Genomic DNA, 22,986 nt, shown 5'->3' with positions numbered 1-22,986 from the left:
GGATAATGGGCACAAAGACAACAGCATCCGTTTGACACAGGTTTTTCTTTATTTAGTGACTGATTGATTGACAGTGTTGGACAGATAACAGTCTGGGTTTTGTGAACAGAATCAAAGAGATTAAGGTGTTTGTGTGATGAGCGGTGGCTTTTCATAGTGACTACTTCTGGGGAAATCTGATGGCAGGGTAGTTTAGACCTGCTAGAAAGTAAGGCTGGCTTTCGTAATCATGGCAGTTTGAATAGTAAGTAGGAATGGAAATCCAACCAGCCCTCCTCCTGTTTCTGCCATAAATACAAAATTTCTATTATTAATTTGAGATTGGGCTGGTGCTAATGTGTGCTCATGAACCAGAATCTTGACTGTGGTTAACAAATATGGCAGTAAAATACATTGTGGCATCTCAAAGGTCCATCTTGTACAACAACTGCTAAGACAGTTTAGTGCCCCATGGGGATATCACTAACTTAATAACAAGGTGCCAGAATAAATCTTTTTCACTTCTGTGAACAATTTAATTAATCCATCAATGAGTATTGTCAATAGTAACCATAAATATGATTATTTACTTTTATTACAGAGAAAAAAAAACATTTATGAATTTGCATGAGTTTTGCTACTTGCATCATACAGAAGTTCATTTAAATACCCTCCTGAACTTTTAGGAGCATTAGGAATACAGAGAGTGAGTACATGAAGAAGCTTTCTTGCCAAAATGTTTAAAATCCCCTCAAAGTTTCAGCCACTGTGATATTCTTATATACTTATACACAGTTGGGCCATTGGTGTTCCACTGGCACCCATGTTAGCACCACATACATTCTTGTTTCATGGCTGTTGCTAAGTAACTGACAAGTTCATACAATATTACATCACACCTTGTTGAGGATGGCTTCATAGACAGCACTTCTTAAGACAACAACAACTTATCAACAGCTGTGATTAGTACCTACAACATGATTTCTAATTTGTAAAATACAAGTGCTCTTTGGACATATTTTACAGTAGAGTGCAATAGAGTAGAATAGGATTGTTCTCATAAATTAGACCAAATAAGCACATCCAGCAAGCACATGACATGTCTTTCCCTGGTAGAAGTCCCTCTTTTGTCTTATTCTGCCCTGCAGTACAGGACAGGACCGGCTGAAGGGACGCTTCCTCTTTGTGCCTCATTATTGCAACAATAACATTTTCAACATCTCCCAATATAAAAATAAAATAAATAACAATGTTTGTATAACATATTGTATTTTATCTGGGTTAGACATTAAAAACTTTAAAGCAAAAATATTCCCTTTCATCTCATTACACATTTATATTTCACCTCATGTCCCTTTTATGTCCTGTCGTACTGACAGTGAGTAGCTACAGCAGACACACTTTGGTGGCTTTGGTCTGAAACTGTGTTTCTATGTCCCTGCATCTACTAAACATGTTGCAAAGATCAATCGCTTTATCTCAGCAACTTTGCAACTGCAGCTGTCGTCCTCATTATATTGTAACAGACTGCAGTTATCAGAGGAATCCTCCAGATGGCAACAATACACACCTCACAGGAGATTTACAGGTGTGTTGACTTCTTTCTGCTCTGCACATTCTCACAGATTGAACATGAATGTGTATGTTTAATCTCCACTTTAAGTTTAGACTCAGAAAATCACAAAACTTGCTAAAACCTTAAGAGACGGGCTATTTTACAACAGTTAATCAAACATGATCTAACTACAACATTGAGCCTGACTCTTTGCCACTAAATACAGCAGAGAAAGCTATATCTTCCCCTCTAGACAGGCTAAAGCAGCTATCATACGTTGACTGGACTGGTTTGATTCAGGAGAAAAAGGAGACAGTGGGTGAGAACAGAGGGGAGGACAGAGAGGAGGGGAGAGAGAGAGAGGGAACCCAGAGAAGAGGGTAGATAACAGCGAGACACAAGATGTATCTTCTATTTATTGTTCATCTCCTGTCTCATCCGGCAGCCCACAGCTGTGATGAGTGCAGCTCCTTTCCCACTGCCGTCCTCTGACAGCAGGAAGTTGACATTACATTTAGGAGCCAGTTCATTGACTGTCTGGTGCATGATCCGGGAGAAACTAGACAGAGACAAAAGATTTGACATAATGTTATACAGTAAAGTGATAAATTGTATTGTGCTGTACCAAATTAGAAAACAGAGCCAGTCTAAATGTAACACTTCAATGACTGATTTCATGGTTTATTGTTTATTTGGCCCAATTCAGTCAGCAGGTGGAGGAGCAAAAGCTGGTGATCATCCTGACATACTGGCCAAACAGTTTATATACAGGTGCCAGGCTGCCAGTAAGAGCTGAATAAGGAATGGGCCCATCTGGACATGTTAACTTAGCGTGAATTGAGGTTCATTTTCTCCTGATATTACCAATGATGGTGAATCAAATTAAGTTAGGCAATAGACCCTTTTCACAGAGGAAATTTTTGCTTGTCAAAGTAGAAAAAGCCCAGTTGTAAATGATAAGCCATGTCAGTGAGTGAGCATGCACAATACCAGACTGACTCACCTAAATTAAATGTAGCTGTCATTAATGTTATTAATTCCACCTGTGCTTTTCCTGCTTTGACAAGTCACAATGTCTGCTGTGAAAATGATCTTTTTGTATGAGGTTTATGCTATAGACTACAGCTTTTGAGCTTCGATCAGCATAGAAAAATGAAGGTGGAGTGGGATTTATCACACTGGTATTGCCCAACTCAACTCATCCCAGGTTTATTTTATACATAACTAAAGCATGCACTCATCATCAATAAAAGATAAACTCACTATTACTTTTGTGATTACTTAATGGATCATCAGTTTTTGCACATTAACTCATTGATTAGCAGTTCATAACAGTACCTCGTTCTTTTCTTTATGCACAAAGTTTGAAACTGGTCAAAAAAAAAACTTAAATACTTAAATACATAAAGCTTTGACCATCGTGTAAAATTAAATGTACAGAAAGCAACAAACTGATAAGAACACTTGTTTGTTCAGGTATAACGGCCTGCAGCTCTTCTCATCATTGTTTTACAGGACTGGTTTAGCCTGCCTTTGTTTGCATCTGCTTGTCTTCTGTATACCCATTTCCAATGGCCCAGCAACTGAAGGTTACATCCCATCCTGGTTTGCACTTTAGTGGACAGTTGATGTAGTTACGGTAATTTTATAAAAGTGATGAATTCAACTCACTGTGGATGTAGTTTGTAGAGTGTCCCGTCCACCCCCACAGTGATGTTCAGATGGTCCAGTCCACGGTTCTCTCTGATCTTATCGACCACAGCCGCCATTCCTGCCCCACACAGCTGAGCTGCGCGATGTGACACAGCTCCACATACCTATATAACAATGAAAACCTTTATCATTATTGCAACACTTAACAGAGAATACCTGTCACGTTTAGCTGAGCCAGACAATATCATATCAATTCACAAATGTTGAAGGTACGTATAACTTAACATGTCTGTTTCTGTTCACTTTGCTGTACAGTCACACACTCCTGCCTCTTTCACAAGACAAGACTGACAAAAAGGTATTGTGGGTTTTCAGGCTTCACAGTGCACAGTGTGCACTGGCACTATTTTTTCTCTCCAAACACAATCTGATGTGCAATAAGGGTCAAAAGTTTGTGTTGATAACGATTTATTCAATTTATTACTAACAATGATCTGAGTGTGCAACTGGATTAGCTATTTAACATTCTGGTGACGCAGTTTTTTGATCAGGTACAATTTTGAAATACCATATTTTGGTTGGTTATGCATGCATCTACCACTCTATACCTTACCTCTTTGACTATAATACTGTCATCACAGGTGCTGTCCAGACCTAAGTGCTGCAGGATGGATCTCACTTGCAGCAAAGCCAATCGATCACTAGAGAAAAACAAAGGCATAAAGACAGAGCCATTAGCAGAACGGAAAATAATAAATGTTAGAACATCAGTAGCCTAATAGTGAAATATACAAAGATAATTTGTTGCTGATGCTGTTCTACTAGATGTGCTAATGAGGCACTGATTTTGTTACTTTCACAACTTGTCAAGATAGGTAAAAAAAAAAAAAAAAAGTCAAGGATACTTCTGAAATTGTCCCCTCTCTTACCTCTCGATCTGCGAGAGGAACTTGGTTTCGAAGATGCCTCTGGTCTTCAGTGTTTCAGAAATCTGACCTCTGAACAGGAATCCTCTCTTGGTCATATCTATCAGAATGTTACGCACAATTTCACCGAGGTACATGCCGCTGCACATTTTCTCATATCTGTAATACACAAAAACAGGCACAAAAAAACACATTCATCATTTATAAAGGACAGGAGTCAAGGAAGTAAAGGGTTAATACGCAAACAGGTGTTTCTGTATAATATGTGTATATGTATAATAGGTGTCTATGTGTGAGTGAGGGAGGGGGGGGGATTTTAACCTTTGTTTGCCTGGATTGAGCGAGAAGTCATCCACAGCGCGGTCATACTCCGTCCTCATGTCGTCAAGGCATCCGTTGTCTCCGAAAGCCCCCCACTCCATGTTGACGCACATCCGTCCCTCATCTCCCTCTATCATCTCAATGTTCCTCATCTCCTCCATGTAACACGCATTGCTGCCAGTGCCTATAAGTAGACAGACACGTTATATAGATACGGAACAGCACAGAAACCCGAAGATTCATCATGAAGATCAACATAAACTGACCAGCGATGAGCCCAATCTCACAGGTGGGCTCTTCGTAGGCACAGGTCATCATGGTTCCCACTGTATCATTGACCACGGCCACTACATCCAGGTCAAATTCCTTAAGAAGAAGCACAAAGTATAAGGCTAACTTGTTTTTGCACACAGTGCCATATTTAATTGAACAACTAAAAGAGGAAATACTTTCCTCTCTACCTCCCTTCTCCTTGTATCTTACCTCTCTCCTCTTGATGCCCTCCCTCAACAGTCCCACCACATCTTCTCCTTCACAGTCTGTCGCCTTGAAGCCTTTGGTCCATGTCACCAGGATGCCCTGTAGACACACACACACACACACACACACACACAATAAAAACAGTCAAGTTCTGCAAACCATGTGAGAAATTTATGCACTACTGTGTACTCCAAAACTTCTATCCTTAGGCAGCTGGTCCAGTTTTGAGACGCAGCTGTCCAGTAAATATCAGGGAAGTAAGAGAAGAGGTGCAGACTCACAGCATCGAGGCTGGTTTGTCGGCAGGGGAATGAGAAGGTGAAGCCCAGAGGAAGACGAGTGTTCTTCATCCCCATGTAGTCCAAGAAGTCACTGATACACTGCACAATGTGATCAAACAACTAGAAGGAGAAAGACATGTCATGTCAAAATGTGTTAAACTATGTGTACATATTTCAGAGGTACAAATATACAGAACTGTTTCATAACTTGACTGGTCTGGAGGTTGTACTTATCTATGACAGAGAAAGGTAGGATTTAGAGGGCCCCTTTTAAATCTGTTGTTCATGTGTGTCACTCACTTAATTAGGCAAGTTAAGTCTTACGGTCTAAAGGAGTAGCTGAACACAGTAAAGGTGTTGCTGAACTCCAAGAACAACTAGAGTACTTCAGTTCAGGCCAAACAGAAGTTAAATTAAATCACTATGGATTAAACCCTGTGCATGTTGTACTTTTGGTCACACTTCCATCAGTGATGTCACAGTGGATATTCAACAGCTCGGGACACCTAATGGAAAACATGTGTTATGAGATCACTGACTGGGGTTTGGCCAGAGGAGCAACATGCTTGAGTTTGAACTTAAATATGGAGCAGTTCAACCATTTTCCACCTACATTATCCAGTGCCCTTTTAAGTTTTCTTTTAAACATATTTGGTGCTAAATGGCGGTTCTGTAGATGTTGTTGAGGGCAGATAGACTATGACTGTGTTTGAAATCATTTGCTCATTCACTATTTAATAGACACTCTAAGGGAATTCTATGTAGAGGACTATATAGTGTGTCAAACGGGGAAAAAAATTAAAAAGATTTTGGATATTATCCAGGCCATTTCGAAAATCAGTCAATCTGTCACGTTCTCCTTTTGTTCCATGTCAGTGCAATACATGATGCATACACTACATTTTACAATGCACTGTGGGATAATTTAAGCCAATGACTCATTTACTTCACCTAGCCCAGAATTTTCTGACTACCGTGAGGATTCAAACAAAGGCCCTGCGCACCCACACAGGTGTCATTTCCTCTGGCTGAATAGTCAGAACATATGAAACTACACAAACTTCCACAGAAGAGTGAGAGTGATATCAAGCACAGACCTGAGAAGAGGTCTAATCAGGAAAAATAAGTGAAAACGACTGTGAAATTGGACAATAAAACATTCTAATATCTATTCTGACTAATGTCTTGTGCAACACAGGAGCCAGAGAAACAGACAGAGGAGTGAGGGCAAAAAGGCCAAAGGTCGCAGACAGGATTAGCTTCCGTCATTACAAGAGTTTACAAGTTCAAATTCAAATTCAACTCACCGCTAATCCCAACCAATATACCTCCCTGTTTGTATACCTCCACTTATCGACTTTCCTCTCTGCTTCTGTGCTACTTACAAGCTTACCTCTTAGCTATCAGCTTTCCACAGTCATCCTCCTACCTCACTCCTCCAGCCTTTACAGCACCACCAGGTTAACAGGAGGTTAGTTCAAAGCTTTCCACCTGTATTTTCCGACTTTCACTCCAGTGCTCTGTCTGCATCACTTCAGCCAGTTTAACACAGATTAATGGGTCAAAAGACTTATGGATCTCTCACCTCCTCTCCTGTGCCCTGCATCACTTCTAGAGGAATGGCGTAGATCTTGTTGTGCATCTCCACTGTTCTCCTCTTCCCAGAACGAATCTTGACCAGCAGAACTCTGAAGTTGGTTCCTCCTAAATCCAAAGCCAGGAAATCACCGTTTTCTGGACACAAAGACAAACAAACAGACATTTGAACAAAGTAGTAACCATGTCAAACACACATACCTCAGAGATCTGCCTTGTGCAATGCTCTAAAGGAATATACGAAGATGTTAATGTGAAAATCTAAATTCTTGAATTATCACTGTTGTGGAGATGCAGTATACTTTCCATATCATCTACTATGTGTGATAATGCAAAATCTGAAAATAAATGCAACTGCAATTTGATGCCCCATGTTTAACCACTGCTTCCCTAAATCGGTTTACATGTATGTTGTACTTCTAAAATGTTACTTCTGTTGTAATTGTTTGTAAGTATTCTATTAAAACAGATGGTTTTTTAAGTTGCAAAAATAATTTTGTAAGCAGAGATTTTAAACAAAACCTGTGAACAAAGTGACAATACTTCAGCAATAACAGATTGTCAATGGCTGACAGCTCTGTCAATCAGAGAGAGGCATGACTTGCTGTAAACCAGCTGTAATGAGCTGCTAAGCTGCTGAGTAATGATCTTAGCTGCTCTTTCTTCCCAGCAGATAGACTTGTACAGTTGCCACCTTGATTATGTATGTGCATGGAAGAATGTGTGTGTGTGTGTGTGTGTGTGTCACCTGTGCCATCAGGAGTGCTTCGGACAAACGTTGGCAGCATTTTGACAGTAGCAGAGTCCTGAGTGCTCTTTGAAAGGCCATTTTGCATCTCTATCCTCATTCGCTTCTTTACCTGGAGAAACAAAGAATATTTTAATTAGCGTAGTAAAACCCAGTTACACAAAAACAAATGTATACTCTACACATCTCTCTCCCTCCTCACCTCCAGCAGTTGTTCGGTCGTCAGGCGAAATTCTGACAGCGTTTCGGCAATTTGTCGTGATTGATCAGCGAGTCGGTAGGCCACAGCCGTCACCATGGCTGCTCCCTTTCCACTGCCGCTCTCAGATAGGAGGAATCGAACATCAGAGTCCGGGACCAAACGACGGACTGTCTTGTGAAGACGACGGGCATACCTGAAATAGATTTGAGAGAGTTTAGTGCTGATAGAGCCTATAAACATAAATACAAACTCGACTGTTGATATCTCATCATCACTCACTGTGGGTGCATCTTGTAGAGAGACCCATCGATGCCAACGGTGGTTCGGAGACGGGCCACACCTTTGTTCTCCTTTAGTCTTATTAGGATGCCAGCCAGTGTGGCAGCTATCAGGTTGGCGGAGCGGAAAGACACAATGGTACAAACCTGAAGGAGAGGATGAGAGGAGAGACATTTATAAAGCTGATACATCCAAACTTCATCAACTGCAGAATAAAATAAATCAAGCACCTTGTAAACTCTGATCAGACATTCAGACATCAGCTGCAAAATATATATATATATATATACTAAAAGAAATAAAATACTTTAATACTTTTTCACCCTATTTTGATTCCCTAATTTGAGTGGCATGATTTGAGTGCCATTTCAGCAACAATACATACATGCTGCACAGCGATGCAGTCCTCAGTTGAGGGCTCCACACCAAGTCTAGTTAAAATCTCTCTGGTCTTGCTCAACCCCTCCTTACTCCTAAACGAGACAGAGAAAGATACAGAGAGAGGCTATAAAATCCATGAAATGAATGATTTGTTGATGATAATTACTGTTTAGTATAACTACAGAATTAAGCAAAATAAACTCTATGCGGCCCTGTAGAGTGACTTACTTCTCTATGGCAGAGACATGCTTGGTCTCAAACTTCCCTTTAGTAAGAAGCTCAGGGGTGATCCTTCCCTCGAACAACATGCCTTCTCTGGCCATCTTCACCAGAATGAGACGAACCAGCTCACCCATGTACATACCACTGACCATCTTCTCAAATCTGCAGTGCAGTGAAGGAGCAGAGGAGAAGTGAGTGAAACAGAAACTCAGAAATGTCTGGTTAAATACGACCAGTTTTAGACCAAACTATAGGTATCAACGGTGAATTTTTACTTTATTACTGATGTCTGACATTTCAACAAACTTCCTCTAACAGACAGATGTTCTCCAGATAATTTACTGCTATAAACATTTTTAGAAAAATTGATTGAGCTTCTCAAGTGGAAAAAGCTCAAGCTCACCACACTTTTAAAATTAGTTGTTTTAATGATTACTAATACTAAACTTTTGATATGATATTATCTTTCTCTCCAGTTAGAACAAACAACAGCAGCTTAACTGACAACTAGCTGATTCTGTGGTTGCCTCTTAGCTCAATAAGTCATTTAAATCAGTTGGGGGAATGAATGAGGCTCTGATAGCTTTGGTTTGACATACAGCTGTTTGCCGGGGTTAAGAGAGCCTCGGTCAATCTCTCTGTCAAACTCTGTCCTGATGTCTTCCAGCCTGCCGTCATCTCCGAATGCTCCCCACTCAGTGTTCACACACATCCTGCCCTCATCTCCTTCCACCAGGTCAATGTGACGCAGCTCCTCCATGTAGCAGGCATTGGTACCCGTACCTTAACACACACAAAAACATGACCTTTCATTATCTTCTTATGAGACCCTTCCACTGACTTTCTCAACTCATGCAACAGAGCTTATTATTGCTGGCACACATTTAATTCTATCTTAGCTTTATATAATTTCTACACTGCTTTCTTTTGTCCCTTGACTATTGAAATTAACATTGTTGTAGTACCGATAATGATTCCAACTTCACAGCGCTGGTCATCGAAACCACAAGTCATCATAGTTCCCACGGTATCATTTACTACCGCCATGATGTCAGCCTCATAGTCCTGAAAAAATTAAACACACACACACACAGGTAAGGAAAGATTTCTGCAGCTGTGGTTTTGTGCCATTCTGCATCCCAGTTTGAATTAAACCAAATGCTTCAGGGTGAATATATGACAAATGCAGTGTGGCATCAAATGAGTGTCAGTGACACAAAGGATAAAACTTACTCCTCGTTGCTTTATAGCTTTGTTGAGCAGCTGGACAACATCCATCCCCTCCACTCCACTGGCCTTAAAACGCTTTGTCCACGTTAAAAGATAGCTCTGAACACAAACAGAGAGGGCGATTAGAAACAGGAAAGAGAGAGATTTGGGTTAGTTGGGCAGAGCCTGCCGTTATCATTGTGGCAACTCATACTAACAACAGGACTGATCTCTAGATATCTCAATAGAAGATATTAAATGGAAAGCGTAATGTGCCACAATGAAGTAGACTAAATGGCAGACTGGACAAATAAGTGGGGAATTTCCCAGCTTGGCTACTTTGATCAATTGGTCAATCTGTCAATTAGTCGTGAATTTTGTTTTACCTCATCTAGCTTGGTCTGCTGGCAGGGGAAGGAGAAGGTGAATCCAACTGGCAGTTTCTTGTCTTTGATGTTGTGTTTTTCCATGAAGTCACCGAGGCACTCTGCCACATGGTCAAACAGCTGGAACAGAGGTGGAGAAAGAGAGAGAGAGAGGTTGTGTCAGGTGAAGCTGTGTATGTGTGTTTATGTCTGTGTCTGTGTCTGTGTGTAGTATAATCCTACTTTTGTTCCGCTGCCGTGTATGATATCCTCTGGTGTGTCGTAGATTTGGCTCTCCATCTGAACGGTCTGTTTCTTCTCATGGCTCACTTTGACACGAAGGATCCTGAAGTTACTGCCTCCCAAATCCAACGCGATGAAGTCTCCCTTCTCTATCAAGACAGAAAAAGAGGAAGAGACAGATGGAAGAAAGAGGGCAGTAGATAGAGAAAGAAATGTTAATCTTTAGGGTACAAAGCCGTAGACTTACACTTTTCATTTTAACTCCGGGCAAATTCAATTTTTTCACTAAATTGAGCAAGGTTTCAGTGTCTTCTTTAGGGAAAGCCATGTTGACATTATTGTGGGACAGACAGACATTATTAATGAGAGAGTGTTACCTCATCGCTAACACAGAAAGTCCACTTCAACCATTTATCAGGTAGGCTGTATTTGCCTGCTGTCCTTTCAGTGTCTACATAAACTAAAGCTCAGGTAGCAGCAGCAATTATAGCAAGAACTTAATCCCTATGCCAACTCCTGAGATTAACACACATACTATATATGTATGTGTGTGTGTGCAGACAGTGTGTGACAATTGTGTGGCTGTTGACTGTCTTGTCTCTGTTAACTATGAAATAATTTCTTTTCTGGGACCACATATTTTTACAGTTAAATCAAATGAAACTCTGGTCTGTAATATTGAAATACTGTATATTACTTGTTAGAGTATCACGTGTCAATAAATTTAAGGTCAGTGAGTTGTAAGTAGTTTATTAGCATGACTGTTTAATGGCTTTCTGATTAGATAAACTGCAACTGTGTTTCCTTGCTTATCATAACTCATCAGTAAATTATACTGGTGAGTGCCCCCAAACTGATTGCACATACAGTCTGTTTCCTTCTTATTACTGTGTTTCTTTCCTACTCATCTTCCTCAGTGATCACGTACAAACAAATCAAACTCAAGTACTAACAGGATGTCCTACAGATAAAACAGTTCTTGGTGTTGCTACATTAAAAATGTAGAAATGCCACATTGTGTTGTTTCTGAGTAAATGTTTCTAATGATATTAGAAACATTTACTCAGTAGTGTGATATCACATTATTTTGACCTTGTGCCACAACACTTTTGTGCAGATCACAATGCAAGGCCAGGTCAATGTAGTTCACTTGTTGCATACAGAGTGATAATTTATCTGGAAGGAATGTAAATGCAGTAGAGACGACCAGAACAAAATTTTTGGCAGAGTTCACTTCTGTAAATAACTTGAGTTTTAAATCTGGGAATCAAGAAGGTTGCAATTAAATATTTTTTAGCATCAGTTCTTTAATTTAATTTCTGTTTCCAATGGAAATAGAGCCAAGAACAAACATATTGTGCCTTCTCATTGTAAGAAGATCACAAGATCCTACCTGGCTTCACCATCAGTTTATTAGATGATCAACAAATTCCTGTTCTCTCTAACAGAGGCAGAATAATAATCACACACCCCCCAACCCCACCCACTCTCTGCCAAACATAGCTATTGTAGCTTAATGGCCGGGCTCACAATTTTCAAGTCTGTCTTAAAACAACAGTCAGGAGCCCAAATGAACATTGAAATAAGTTTTTCTTGCTGTAATCATTCCTCCTGTTCATACTGACCATTAGAAGATCTCTTCATAAAGCATTTACAATGTAAGTGATGGGGGACAAAATCCACATTCCTCCTTCTGTGCAAAAATATATTAATACATTATTATGTATTATCTATGCTAAAAGTTTATCTGAAGCTAAGATGAAGCTTCAGTCGTCCAAATTAGTCAAATCAAGTAGATGTCTTTCAACGTTACAGTCTTTTTAGTGCCAAAGTCCCTCTTTTTGTTACTATACTTCCACTGCAGCTCAACAGGGAAACACTGTCTGAGGAAACACAAAGAGGGAATTTGATGCTAAAAAGACTGTAAATGTGGCAAATATCCACTTGATATGACTAACTCAGACTGCTGAAGCCTCATATAAGCTTAACAGAGACTTTTAAACGCATTTTTGCATAAAATGACACACTGTGGGTTTTGGTCTCCATTACTTACATTGAAAGTGCATTTGAAGGGGATCTTTTAATTGTTGTTATGAACAGGAGGAATGCTTACAGTGAGGGAAAACTTGTTTCAGTGTTTGTATGGACAACTGACAGGACTTGAAAAACTGTGAACATATCCTTTGAACCATTTGTCATAGGCTCCCTCTGGGGACAAATTCCAGACTTAGGACCAGTTAATTTGCGACGCCTTGTCCAACTGGCGACAAAAGCCGTGTCTCCAGTTGGGGAAAAAGCTGATTTTCAGGTCAGTGGTTAAGGTTAGGGTAAGTCTCCAGGAAATTAATGTAAGTATATGTATTGTACCCAAAAGTTATCACGATCTGATATGTGCGTGTGTGTGTGAAGAAACACGTAGAATTGGATTGAGTCATAGCAATATGCTGCTATTAATAGTCAGCTGACTAAGATAATAAAATCTATCTTTCACTTTAAATGGAAAAAAACACTCTACTCTTCAAGTACAGCACATACAAGATATGAACACACTCTGACTCACATTTATTGGTATTATAAAGGCAGAATGACCGCAGTAAATTAGGTTTGAGAGCAGACAATGACATATTGGCAGGGAGAGAGAGACAGGGACCATGAGTACATGGTATTTGTCACCACACCAAGCAGATCTTTTGAGTTCAGGATAGATTATTGTAAGCAAGAGATCATGTGTGTCAGATAAAAAGTGAAAGATACAGCATGTCACCCATTTCGTACAAGATAAACATTTCTCTGAATAACTCAACAACATGGTTTTTTCTGTTAGGATTGTAATTGTCCCCAAACCAGATAAACAACTTAGCCTTTGTCATGGACAAACATTTTTGGCACCATGGCTCAGTGGTTAGCAGCTAAAATAAACTTGGTGTAGATCCCAGTACCAGAAGTTTCTCAGTGGAGTTTGCATGTTCTCCCTTGTGCTCTCTCTTCCTCCCACAGGCTAAAGGAAATAAATGTGACTGTCTATTTTTAATATAACGTTCTGTATAGCAAACTTGTTGTCACTCTGATTTTATCCCACAGGGACCAATAAGTTCAATAAATCCAACATTGGTTAAAATTAGCTTTAGGAGGTGCTGACCTGATCCATCAGGGATTGACCGCACAAACGTTGGCAACATCTTCAGTGATGCAGTGGCGTTTGTGTCCCGACCCAATCCTTTGACCAGCTCCCGGCGGAACCGCTGCATGATGTCCAGTAACGTCTCATCAGAGAATCGCATGGAGTACAGGTACTTATCAATCTGAAAATAAACAACAGAAAAAGGACAGAAGCATTAATTATTATCTCAACCATTAATCATCCATCTCTAACCACAACAATATTGTTATCCATGTGCAACATATTAACATCTACACACACTACACACAGCTATTCTTCACTTTTATTTTTTTAATGGAAGCAACTGAGATTTACTGGATTTGCTAGTAACATTGATTTTATTTTCTGTAAGCATGATGATGCAGTGAATATGACTAAATTTCCATCTCATAATGCTTTTGAACCCATGAAGATAATCTAATTCCTGAACCGACTGACATCAGTATTCCTTTTATTAGTTATATCACACAGGCAATAGCTGTACCGGAAAGCACAACATCACCAATGTGACACACAGTGAGACAAGGAAGTACAGGTGTGTCACACTCATTAAATCAGGTTATCAGGGCAATATTACAATGACCGGTGTTCATTCTTATGAGTTTATTATGGGTGTAACATTGATGAATCCAAGTAGGAGATTATCCTTGAAATCAGTTACAGGTTAAAGTAAGAAAAATCTTTTCACCTCAAGGGTGAGAATTGTACCAAATCACAGGTAAAGTACAGCTAGATGTGCTTTATCGGAATTATCAGCACACCTGGACAAACAATACATACGCATATCTGGACCAGTTAGATTGCCTGGATGAAACTGCCCCCACACACACACCTAGACTCACACACACACACACACACATACACACCCTGAGCTGTCTGACCCTTCAGCAACAGGATGTTAAACAATCTTCCAGTGAAATCCAGTATTGCATCACATCACATGATGAAGAACAGAGCTGCTTTATGATTTATAAAGTTTAACAAACCTAGATCAGAATCTTACACCCACACATAACTCTGGTTAAATATCACATTCATTATGACCTGTTCTTTACCACGACAGTGAAGTGTGGAAAGATTAACCCTGCCAATTGTCAATTAGAACCCATAACTGGATTACTGTCAGTCTGTTTCATAAGATTGACTCCAAGAATATGGGAGATAGATATATATATACATACACACAAACACACACACACACACACTAGTTCAGACATCACATGTAATATACACACAGGACTGACGTCCATTATGGCCCCATGTGATAATTTACTAGAATTACTCATTGTAACAGATGCCAGATAGGAACGTTGTAACTTCCTCTTTCAGGAGTTGCACATGAACTGTTTTTCCTGTACAGCTCTGGTCTCTTAGTAAGTGGTTCAGCACAATGTGTGAGAGTACTTACAGGAAGGAAGGTGCATCTAAATGAATTTTATAGTTAAATAAAATGGACTTTATAGTAAAAGAAATCCAATCAGGAGACATTTACTTTGCTGTACGCAAATCCACATTTTGCTACCAAATAATGAGCACATGTTGGAGGAGACTTTCTTTCATCTTCAGTTGCCTCATACTGCAAACAATAAAAGACTTGCTGTTTAACTGTGCAGTCATGTTTGAACAGTATAAACAAGTTGTGAGCAAACATGGATGGAACAGTTTACAACCGTTTACTTATTTGTAGGTGTTACATTCCCTATATTCAGTCTAAATGTGGAGTCTGCCTCTGGGATGAAAGCTCATTAGCACATGCTCTTTTCATATAGAAGCCAACAGCTGAGTAAATGTCACTTCTCACCTTCATAATCACAGTAAAAAAACTGGTCCACAACACTGGTCCCTGAGTCGTATTTTACACTGAGGTCGAGTTAGGGGTTTAAAGAGACATTTTAAGTTCAGTAACATGTTACTGCTGCTGTGCGCACACACACACACACACACACACACACACACACACTCTCAGCATGTGTTATATCAATTACACCATAAACAGACACACAAAACCACAGATCTCTCTTTCTTTCCCTACACACAAATACTACGTCCTCTGTCTCAGCCACACAACACAAACTAAATGCATTCAGAATATAAGTAAGTATTTACGAGAACAACAGTATTTTGATAACAAATTAGAATGAAAACAAATGGAAAGGAGATAATTTGTCAAACTTCTACGGTCTTGTTTCACTGGATGGATTGAGTTGACAAACTGCAAGGTACAAAAACCCACAAAACAACATTTTTTAAACATTTGAGAGTCGACTTGGTACTTTGTCACCAACATTTGACCTAATGTGACACAATGCCTCTTTGTCAGCTATTCAACCAGAGGAAATGAAAGTGTGTATGAGGTGCTGCAGCACAAGCAGTTTCCACCAACAACATCTCATGTAGTTTAAATGAGAAAATTTTTAAATTTCATATTAGAAGTGTAAATCCAGAGTAAATAAAAAGCCCTGGCTTTTCACCAAACTCATTCGCACTTCTCTTTAAATGACACCCTGCTGAAGTTCCATTTATCAATATTTGTGATATCAAATCAAATCACTCCCTGTTATGTGGTGTGCTAGTACAGGCGATCCCTCTGAGAATCATTAATGCATTCATTCTCACAGCTGAGTCCATCAAGCTCTCACCAACCCCACTGACTTTGCACTAAATAACAGAACTGAGGCCTCACATCAGCTAGAGCCCCCGTTAGAGTTGACTGCATTAACCTATATTAATGCGAATATGTCCCCACCGGACAAACTGTCCCTGTCAAACGGCTTGACGCAGCAAAACGCTGAAATGACGCTAATTAAATGTGTAAATTACACTTCTTATTTATGAAACCAGCGTTTGCCAATGGTGTGAACATTTGCAAGACGTTTTCCCATCATTAGCTTTCGTCCCACATTAATGAGGCATAAGAAACATTAGCCAAGTGTTTGCTAACACAATATGAAAATAAAATGTGATAATGCAATTTTAAAAAACATGATGATTTGAAGTTTGCTTGGTCATAAATCACAGGATATATCCTTCTGACCATGAACCTTCATGGTTTTATGGTGAAAACTGTTTTTGTGTGTGTGAATGAAGAAATGAAGCTTATGTCTCCTGTTTTATGTTATTCCATTTTAGCTTATTTTTATTTCCAATTAAACCCATTTTAACTGTATTTAAATGTCTTTTTATATCGCCTTGTGTTGCTTTTACATTCTGTCTTGATGCTTTTTATGTTTTATGTACAGCACTTTGAATTGCTTGTTGTTGAAATGTACTATACAAAGAAACTTGCCTTGCCTAGGCAGTGAGCCACATTTGCTGTCAGCTGATGTAAACAGTGTCGGGTTTGATGCTTCAACACGGTGATCTATTTAAGCTGCCAACACATTCATGCCAACCGCTACGCACTGAAGCTGCCTGCAAGTGCTGATCCTCACTGGTTATATTCCACCTGGCACCACCCTGCCTCTTCCTGTTCCTTTTCTGAATTATCATTATCGATGATGGAAACTACTGCCAGATACAGAATAACTGTATAACCATTCATACATAATCATCAATGGAAAGAGCGTTTTTGACTGTGTACTGTTAGCTTATATACTGTACAAGCCCTTAACTAACTTGGATTCTTCTTTAAAGGCCTGGTTAAAATAAGATTGTGATCCTAATTGAATGAGAAGGCATCTTTAGCTGGTCTACTTAAATAATCCAGTCCTGGGTTACAAAGGGGAGGATTAAAAGCAGGCATTGTCCACATTTCTCCACATCACACTAAGACAAATCCACTGATGCCACACTTAATTCAATTCCTGCAGCAGGAAAGAAGTTTCCATCACTGTACTATGACTCAGCATTCTGCAGCTAGAAACTATGCCGAAACAGCACTTTATTATAGCTATCGTCTGATCTGACACAAGCACAATCTATGCTGTGGGTTGTTGCAGCTCACATGAATGCAGAAAACATAGTGCAGAACAAGTCATCTTTCACAGGAACTTCATTTTCTAACTTTTACAATTGACCAAAACAGGCGTTTCCAATTTTTCCACTGACATTTTCCTGTGGAGGTGACAGGAGACCTCTCTGGTGTGCGTCAGTCTGTAAAGGCCATGTTTTCCCCTCAACACACCTCTGACACACAACTTTCTCTGACGCCCCCCTGGATCTTATGACTTTCAGGAAGCGATCACTCTCTCTCTCTGTCTGACTGCCTCTTTCCCCTCCCCTTTTCTTCCCCTCAATACCTCACCTCCTCCTCTCTCCTTCTCCCTCTCCTTTCTGTTTGCATTCCTCCTCCCAACAATGCCCTGTTCTCCTCCTTGTCACCGCGAGGTGGTTCGGGAAAGCACTGAAACCTGACTCCTTTGTGTACGTACGTGTGCACGGTGTTGTGCACACACAGACTCGCCATGTGGAAAAATACTGTCCTCTACACTGCCCTCTCATGCACCTTCCATTCTTCCACACACACGTACTAAAACACTGCTTTAGATGCCTGCTAACAGCTGACAGTGTATCCGAGAGCACAGTCAAGGACACTGCAGTGGATTGAGTGAAGTAGAGGCACGCTCAGCTGATCAAGGCTCTTTGACAACTGCAGATACAACACAGTTTGCCTGAACACATTGCAGTGATGAGAATATCTGCATCCTTACACTTACAGTTCAAATTCTGAGTATGTATGTATGTTTGGCAACGTAGTAAGAAAAGAAGTTAAGAAGTCAAGGCAAACACAAACTATGCTCTTAGAAAAGCTACACAATAGCTAAACACCTGCCACTGTGTGTGTGTGTGTCTGTGTGTGTGTGTGTGTGTGTGTGTGGGCGTATTTGTGTATAAGCCTTCTCCTCCTGTCACCTATGGTCACATGGCTCAAAGCTGGCCTATTTTAGGGAGGCAGGGAGAGGCAGAAAGCAGGAGTAAAGAGGGAGGGGTGTGTGTTGTATAACATCAGATCCTGAGTGCTGATAAATGTGTTTTGTCTCTATAGACTGTCATTAGATTTCGGCACGTTTGGATATGACAGCTTTGTGTATCGCCTTGTGTGTATGACTGAGCTGAGAGAAGAGCACAAAGACAGAGAGGGGGAGGACAACTGACAGTGAGGCACACGGGGGAAGGAAAGAGGAGGTGTGATAACTTTTTTCCTCTTTTACAGAAAAAAACCCCAGTGTTTGATGCAGAATTTGCAGTTGGTGATTATGTGTGACATCATCAGTGAGCGACCTTAAAGGGACCCTGTCCCATGTGCTAATTCATAAAGCACATGTTTAGAAAATGGCTTGGGGATAATTTAGAATTTGAACCAAATGTGATGAAAAAATTGAAAGTTTCAAATGTTTTAGTCAAGGAAAATAACTAAGAGACGACAAATTTGGTGGCACAAATAGGTCTGAACGTATTTTAACCTCCTGTGACTCAGTTTTTACTACATTAGTTTGCAGAATGGAACTGTGTTGGTTGCAACACTATTTTATGTTCAATTAGGAAGTACTAGGGGTCTGAGAGACTGGAAAGCCTTCGTTCCTTCAACACACACACACGCATGCTCTGAAGTCAACTAAAACTGGTCCAGTCAGTTTTACAACTGCAGCCTATTGCAACAGCTGTGTGTAAGTTCAAACTTAGCCACTAAATTGAGATTTATGCATTATTTTAAAAAAAAAAGTGTTGCACCATGGAGATAAGTTACAACACAACTCTAAATAACGAGTAAATAGTTACACATGCCCCTAGGTTAGGTGTAAATCAAAGAATTATACTCACTAATGGTAAAACATTAGTTTTTCTGGATCATTTCTTCATGAATTGAAGGCCATTTTACAACACTCCAGTAGAGACCTGATTTATAAATATAGTATTTCAATATTGATCAAGCTTACAATGATGTGCTACGATGCCAAGTGGCTCATGCCAGCCAGAAAGTTAAAACGCACTATGTAACTCTATCTTTTATCATTTATTGGCCACTTGCCTTACTTATGACTTTACATCCAAGTCAGATTATGCCCCAAGTAATTGTGGTACAATCAAGTTTTGTAGCTGATTAAGTTACAAACTAGCTAGTAGTCATTAAGCCTCTAGTGTCGACTTTGCACTATGACTTAGGAGAGAACTTACACATAGTTGGTGAAACCCACTGCAGGAGTCTAAATGTGGGAGCTGCTCATCTGAGAAGTTATGAAAGACTCACATTCATGGTGTTCAACTTACTCTTCTCCTCTTTCACCTTGAACTTTAACATATTCAGTCATACTTTCAATGCCTATTCATGACAGTTATGAGCAAAAAAGAGCTTTAATAAAGTTTTTTTTTTTCTTTTCTGAACTCTTGCATCCACACTATTGTTTTATTCTTTTAGCTTAAACACATTTAAGGGTCACAATGATATGACAATTATGTCAATGGCTTTACTGATCTATAGACTGCTGAAAAATGATAAAATACTGAATATTTATTCTACTGAACAATAATAACTAACTGATTTATTTATCCTATTGAAGACCTTTTAGCTGATTTTCCGCTCTGTTGAGCTCTACCAAGTAAAAATGAAAGTGCACGTATCATCTTAATGAGAACATAAAGAAGCTCAGTGACCCCTGAAAAAAAACTTTGCTCTTCCTTGTCAAGTTCCACCTCATCATCTGTCTGCTCATCTGTCCTTTCATCTCTGCCTCTGACTTCCTCCCTCCTCTTCGCCACACCTCTCAAAACTCGCATCGTGCCACCAATCACACAGCCTTGTGCCGTGTGTCTTGCACACCTTACTACACAAACACGACCCTGTGTAGTTTGTCATGTCTCACTGAGCCAGAGTTTGATTTAAATCTCAATGTAAAAACAAATGTCAGTGATTGCGAAATACCTACAAAACATCAGTGTCTTCACTTCTGTCACAGCACAGTGTACGTTTCATTCACTTCCTTAAAGAGACGAATCATAAAACAAAGATTTCCAGATGTGTTTCATACTGGCAAACTCTTAAAGTTAAAATGATGATTGTTTGAATAAACTCAATGACCTCTACAACACATGCTCTCCTCCTCTCTCCTCATGTCTCAACCTCTGTTTTGTCTTCACGCCAGTTTCTGTCTCATACAAACACAAACATAACATCAAAAATGAAGGCAGAAGAAACAGAGAGCACTCACCTTTTTAACCTGGTCATCCTTGAGTTCAGTGAAGTAATAGGCTAGTAGCTGGGCCGCAATCATCCTGGTCCTCTTTCTCTCTCACACACACATGCAGACTCACACAAACACACACACACACACTCTCTCTTTCTGACACACACACACACAGTCAGATGGAGAAAAATCCAAAATAAAAAGGTAAAAAAATGATACTGAAACTCTGCTGTTACTCTACTTGGTACATAACAATCTGTCACACACCGTAAGAGATATAAAAATACCCTGAGTCCAATCCGTTGTGGTTTAAAATAGACAGAGCTGCTTCATGTATAGCTAACTCTTCAGCTCTTCCCTCTCTGTGCATGTAAGTAAAGCCAGGAAGCATGAGTGAGACAGCAAGTTTAGCTGCAGGAGGAAGAGAGAGAGAGAGAGAGAGAGAGAGAAGCAGGGAGGGCCAGAACACGAGCCCTGCCCACCATCTGTGAGCTCATTGGTTAGGAAGAGTGAGTGGCTTGGAGCAGGGGGTGTGTGTGTGGGGTGGTGGGGGTGGGGGGGTAAGTGCCACATCCTCTTTTCTGCTATTGGCAGGTCTGCGGACGCCTTGGAGGCAAACCCGGTGATGGAGGAGGTAGAGAGGGACTGCCTAATTAGGGGAGAGGAGAGGCACGAGGGGGGGGGAGCGAAGGGGAGGGACTTAACTAGAGAGAAAGAAGTAAGGAAGTAAGATGAAGGGGAGATGAGTGTTTTACTGTTTCAAGGAAGTTATGAAGTCACTTTGAGTTCAGCGTGCGTTGATGAGAGAATGACTCACACGGTCGACGTATTAGTCAAAGCACTCTTTAGCTCTTCATCCAATTGTCAGCTGGATCAGAAGGCTGGGAGGAAGAGGAGGGAAAGCCGTAGTCTTTTGTGAGCCTGGGGGAAAATGTTAAGTGAGGACAAGAAGCATCAGTGGCAGAGTTTAGGTGGCGGGTGTTGTATACTGTAAGATCCTTCTCTCTGTTTTTTTTTTTTTAAATTTCATTCTGTTGTTCCTCATGTTGTCGATGTTTCTTGTGTTTATCAGTTTTTGTTTTATATCTGTGATCATGTTTAAGTTAAAACCTCTATGTTATTTCTCTGTGGTTGAAGCCCTATGTTTTGATAGTCAGCTATCCTGTCAAACAGCAACAAATGCAAATGCATATGTAAAATATAAACTTTTAAAAGGAAGCATATTAGGTTTGTTTCTCTACTTGTTCTCTGGGTGTAACTGAAAGTTTAGACAGTCAAATGGATGTTTGCTTTAGAAATAAGTGGACAGATGCTTTGACTTATTTTCTATTCAGCTTTCTATCTAAAGTGCTAAGTAACCTGGCAGCAGACAGAATACACCTGCCTTTCCTTTCAATCACTCTGCCTGCTTTTCTATATTTCAGGAAGAAAGAAAGCCACTCACTCACTCAAACATCCCGACAGTCAACCCATCAGACAGCCACTTTCTCTGGCTCCACTGTTCTTTCAAAGAGACATGACGTCACCACCACCACAACAACAACAGCTGTCTGTTGTCTGGCCTCTCAAAGGAACATCCACAGACACAGCAGTGCTAATAAAAGTGATGTATTGGTTTTCTATAAGGAAAGCTCAAAACTCTAAGTGTTGAAGCATTACACACTGATCTTAAATATGTCACAGCTTCCAGTGCTTCTAGTATAAAATAAAAACAACTTCAAATTTTAGTGCAAATTATTGTGCAGTTTTTTTTAATGATGTAACAGACTCATTTTGTTATTTTACCCATTTCATATCCAACCTGCCAACGTGCCTGGACTTGTATTTATGTGCACAGAAAAACACAGACTGCTCTGGCTGCATAGAGGCTGACATAAGAGAATCTTTGCCTCTTGTTTGATGGATTTCTTTCTGTGTTACTGGTGAATGCTGCAATGAAATATAGAAACAAGCTGTTTGTTGATGATAAGACTCCCCCACAGCCATATCACATGCAATATTTCTCTCTACACAGCTTTGTATACTGCTCTACTGTGCAACAGCAAATAGGTCAGGAACTTTATCTAGCTAACATGAATTTTATACAATAGACACCATGCAAGACCAGAATCTGGTTCCCCCGATGATCTCAAAATGATAAAAGCCTTTTGGAAACTACAGAAACTTTTAAGAAAAATCTTAAGGAAGACAGTGAGAGAAACAAAGTAAAAAAAAAGGCGTGGAATATCTGCTGTGAGAAAGCCTGTTCAATCTGCAGATCTTTCT

At 40.0% G+C, this 22,986-nt stretch overlaps 1 protein-coding gene across 5 annotated transcripts; it reads right to left on the bottom strand.

Moving 5' to 3' along the window:
* Nucleotides 1-26: 26 nt before the first annotated feature.
* On the bottom strand, nt 27-21,137 carry LOC137184214 (hexokinase-1). Of its 5 annotated transcripts, none has more exons than XM_067591681.1 (22): nt 20,989-21,137; nt 20,746-20,877; nt 13,580-13,742; nt 10,441-10,589; nt 10,219-10,338; nt 9,857-9,952; nt 9,589-9,688; nt 9,223-9,406; nt 8,630-8,785; nt 8,406-8,493; nt 8,021-8,166; nt 7,742-7,934; nt 7,540-7,651; nt 6,781-6,929; nt 5,196-5,315; nt 4,918-5,013; nt 4,701-4,800; nt 4,435-4,618; nt 4,117-4,272; nt 3,801-3,888; nt 3,206-3,351; nt 27-2,093 (listed from the first exon to the last, which is right to left on the bottom strand). In XM_067591681.1, the coding sequence occupies exons 2-22, from the start codon at nt 20,806-20,808 to the stop codon at nt 1,946-1,948; spliced, it is 2,757 nt and encodes a 918-aa protein (XP_067447782.1). In that variant the 5' UTR covers nt 20,809-20,877; nt 20,989-21,137; the 3' UTR covers nt 27-1,945. The 5 variants fall into 5 exon arrangements, with proteins under 5 accessions (XP_067447782.1, XP_067447792.1, XP_067447799.1 ...); XM_067591691.1 differs by having other exon boundaries at nt 21,009-21,129; XM_067591698.1 differs by having other exon boundaries at nt 20,746-20,873; nt 20,989-21,123.
* Between the last annotated feature and the right edge of the window lie 1,849 nt (nt 21,138-22,986).

Source organism: Thunnus thynnus, chromosome 1, assembly GCF_963924715.1.
Source record: "Thunnus thynnus chromosome 1, fThuThy2.1, whole genome shotgun sequence".
NCBI lineage: Eukaryota > Metazoa > Chordata > Actinopteri > Scombriformes > Scombridae > Thunnus > Thunnus thynnus.
The sequence above is the reverse complement of the archived record's forward strand: the minus strand, read 5'-3'. Positions and strand labels throughout refer to the sequence as shown.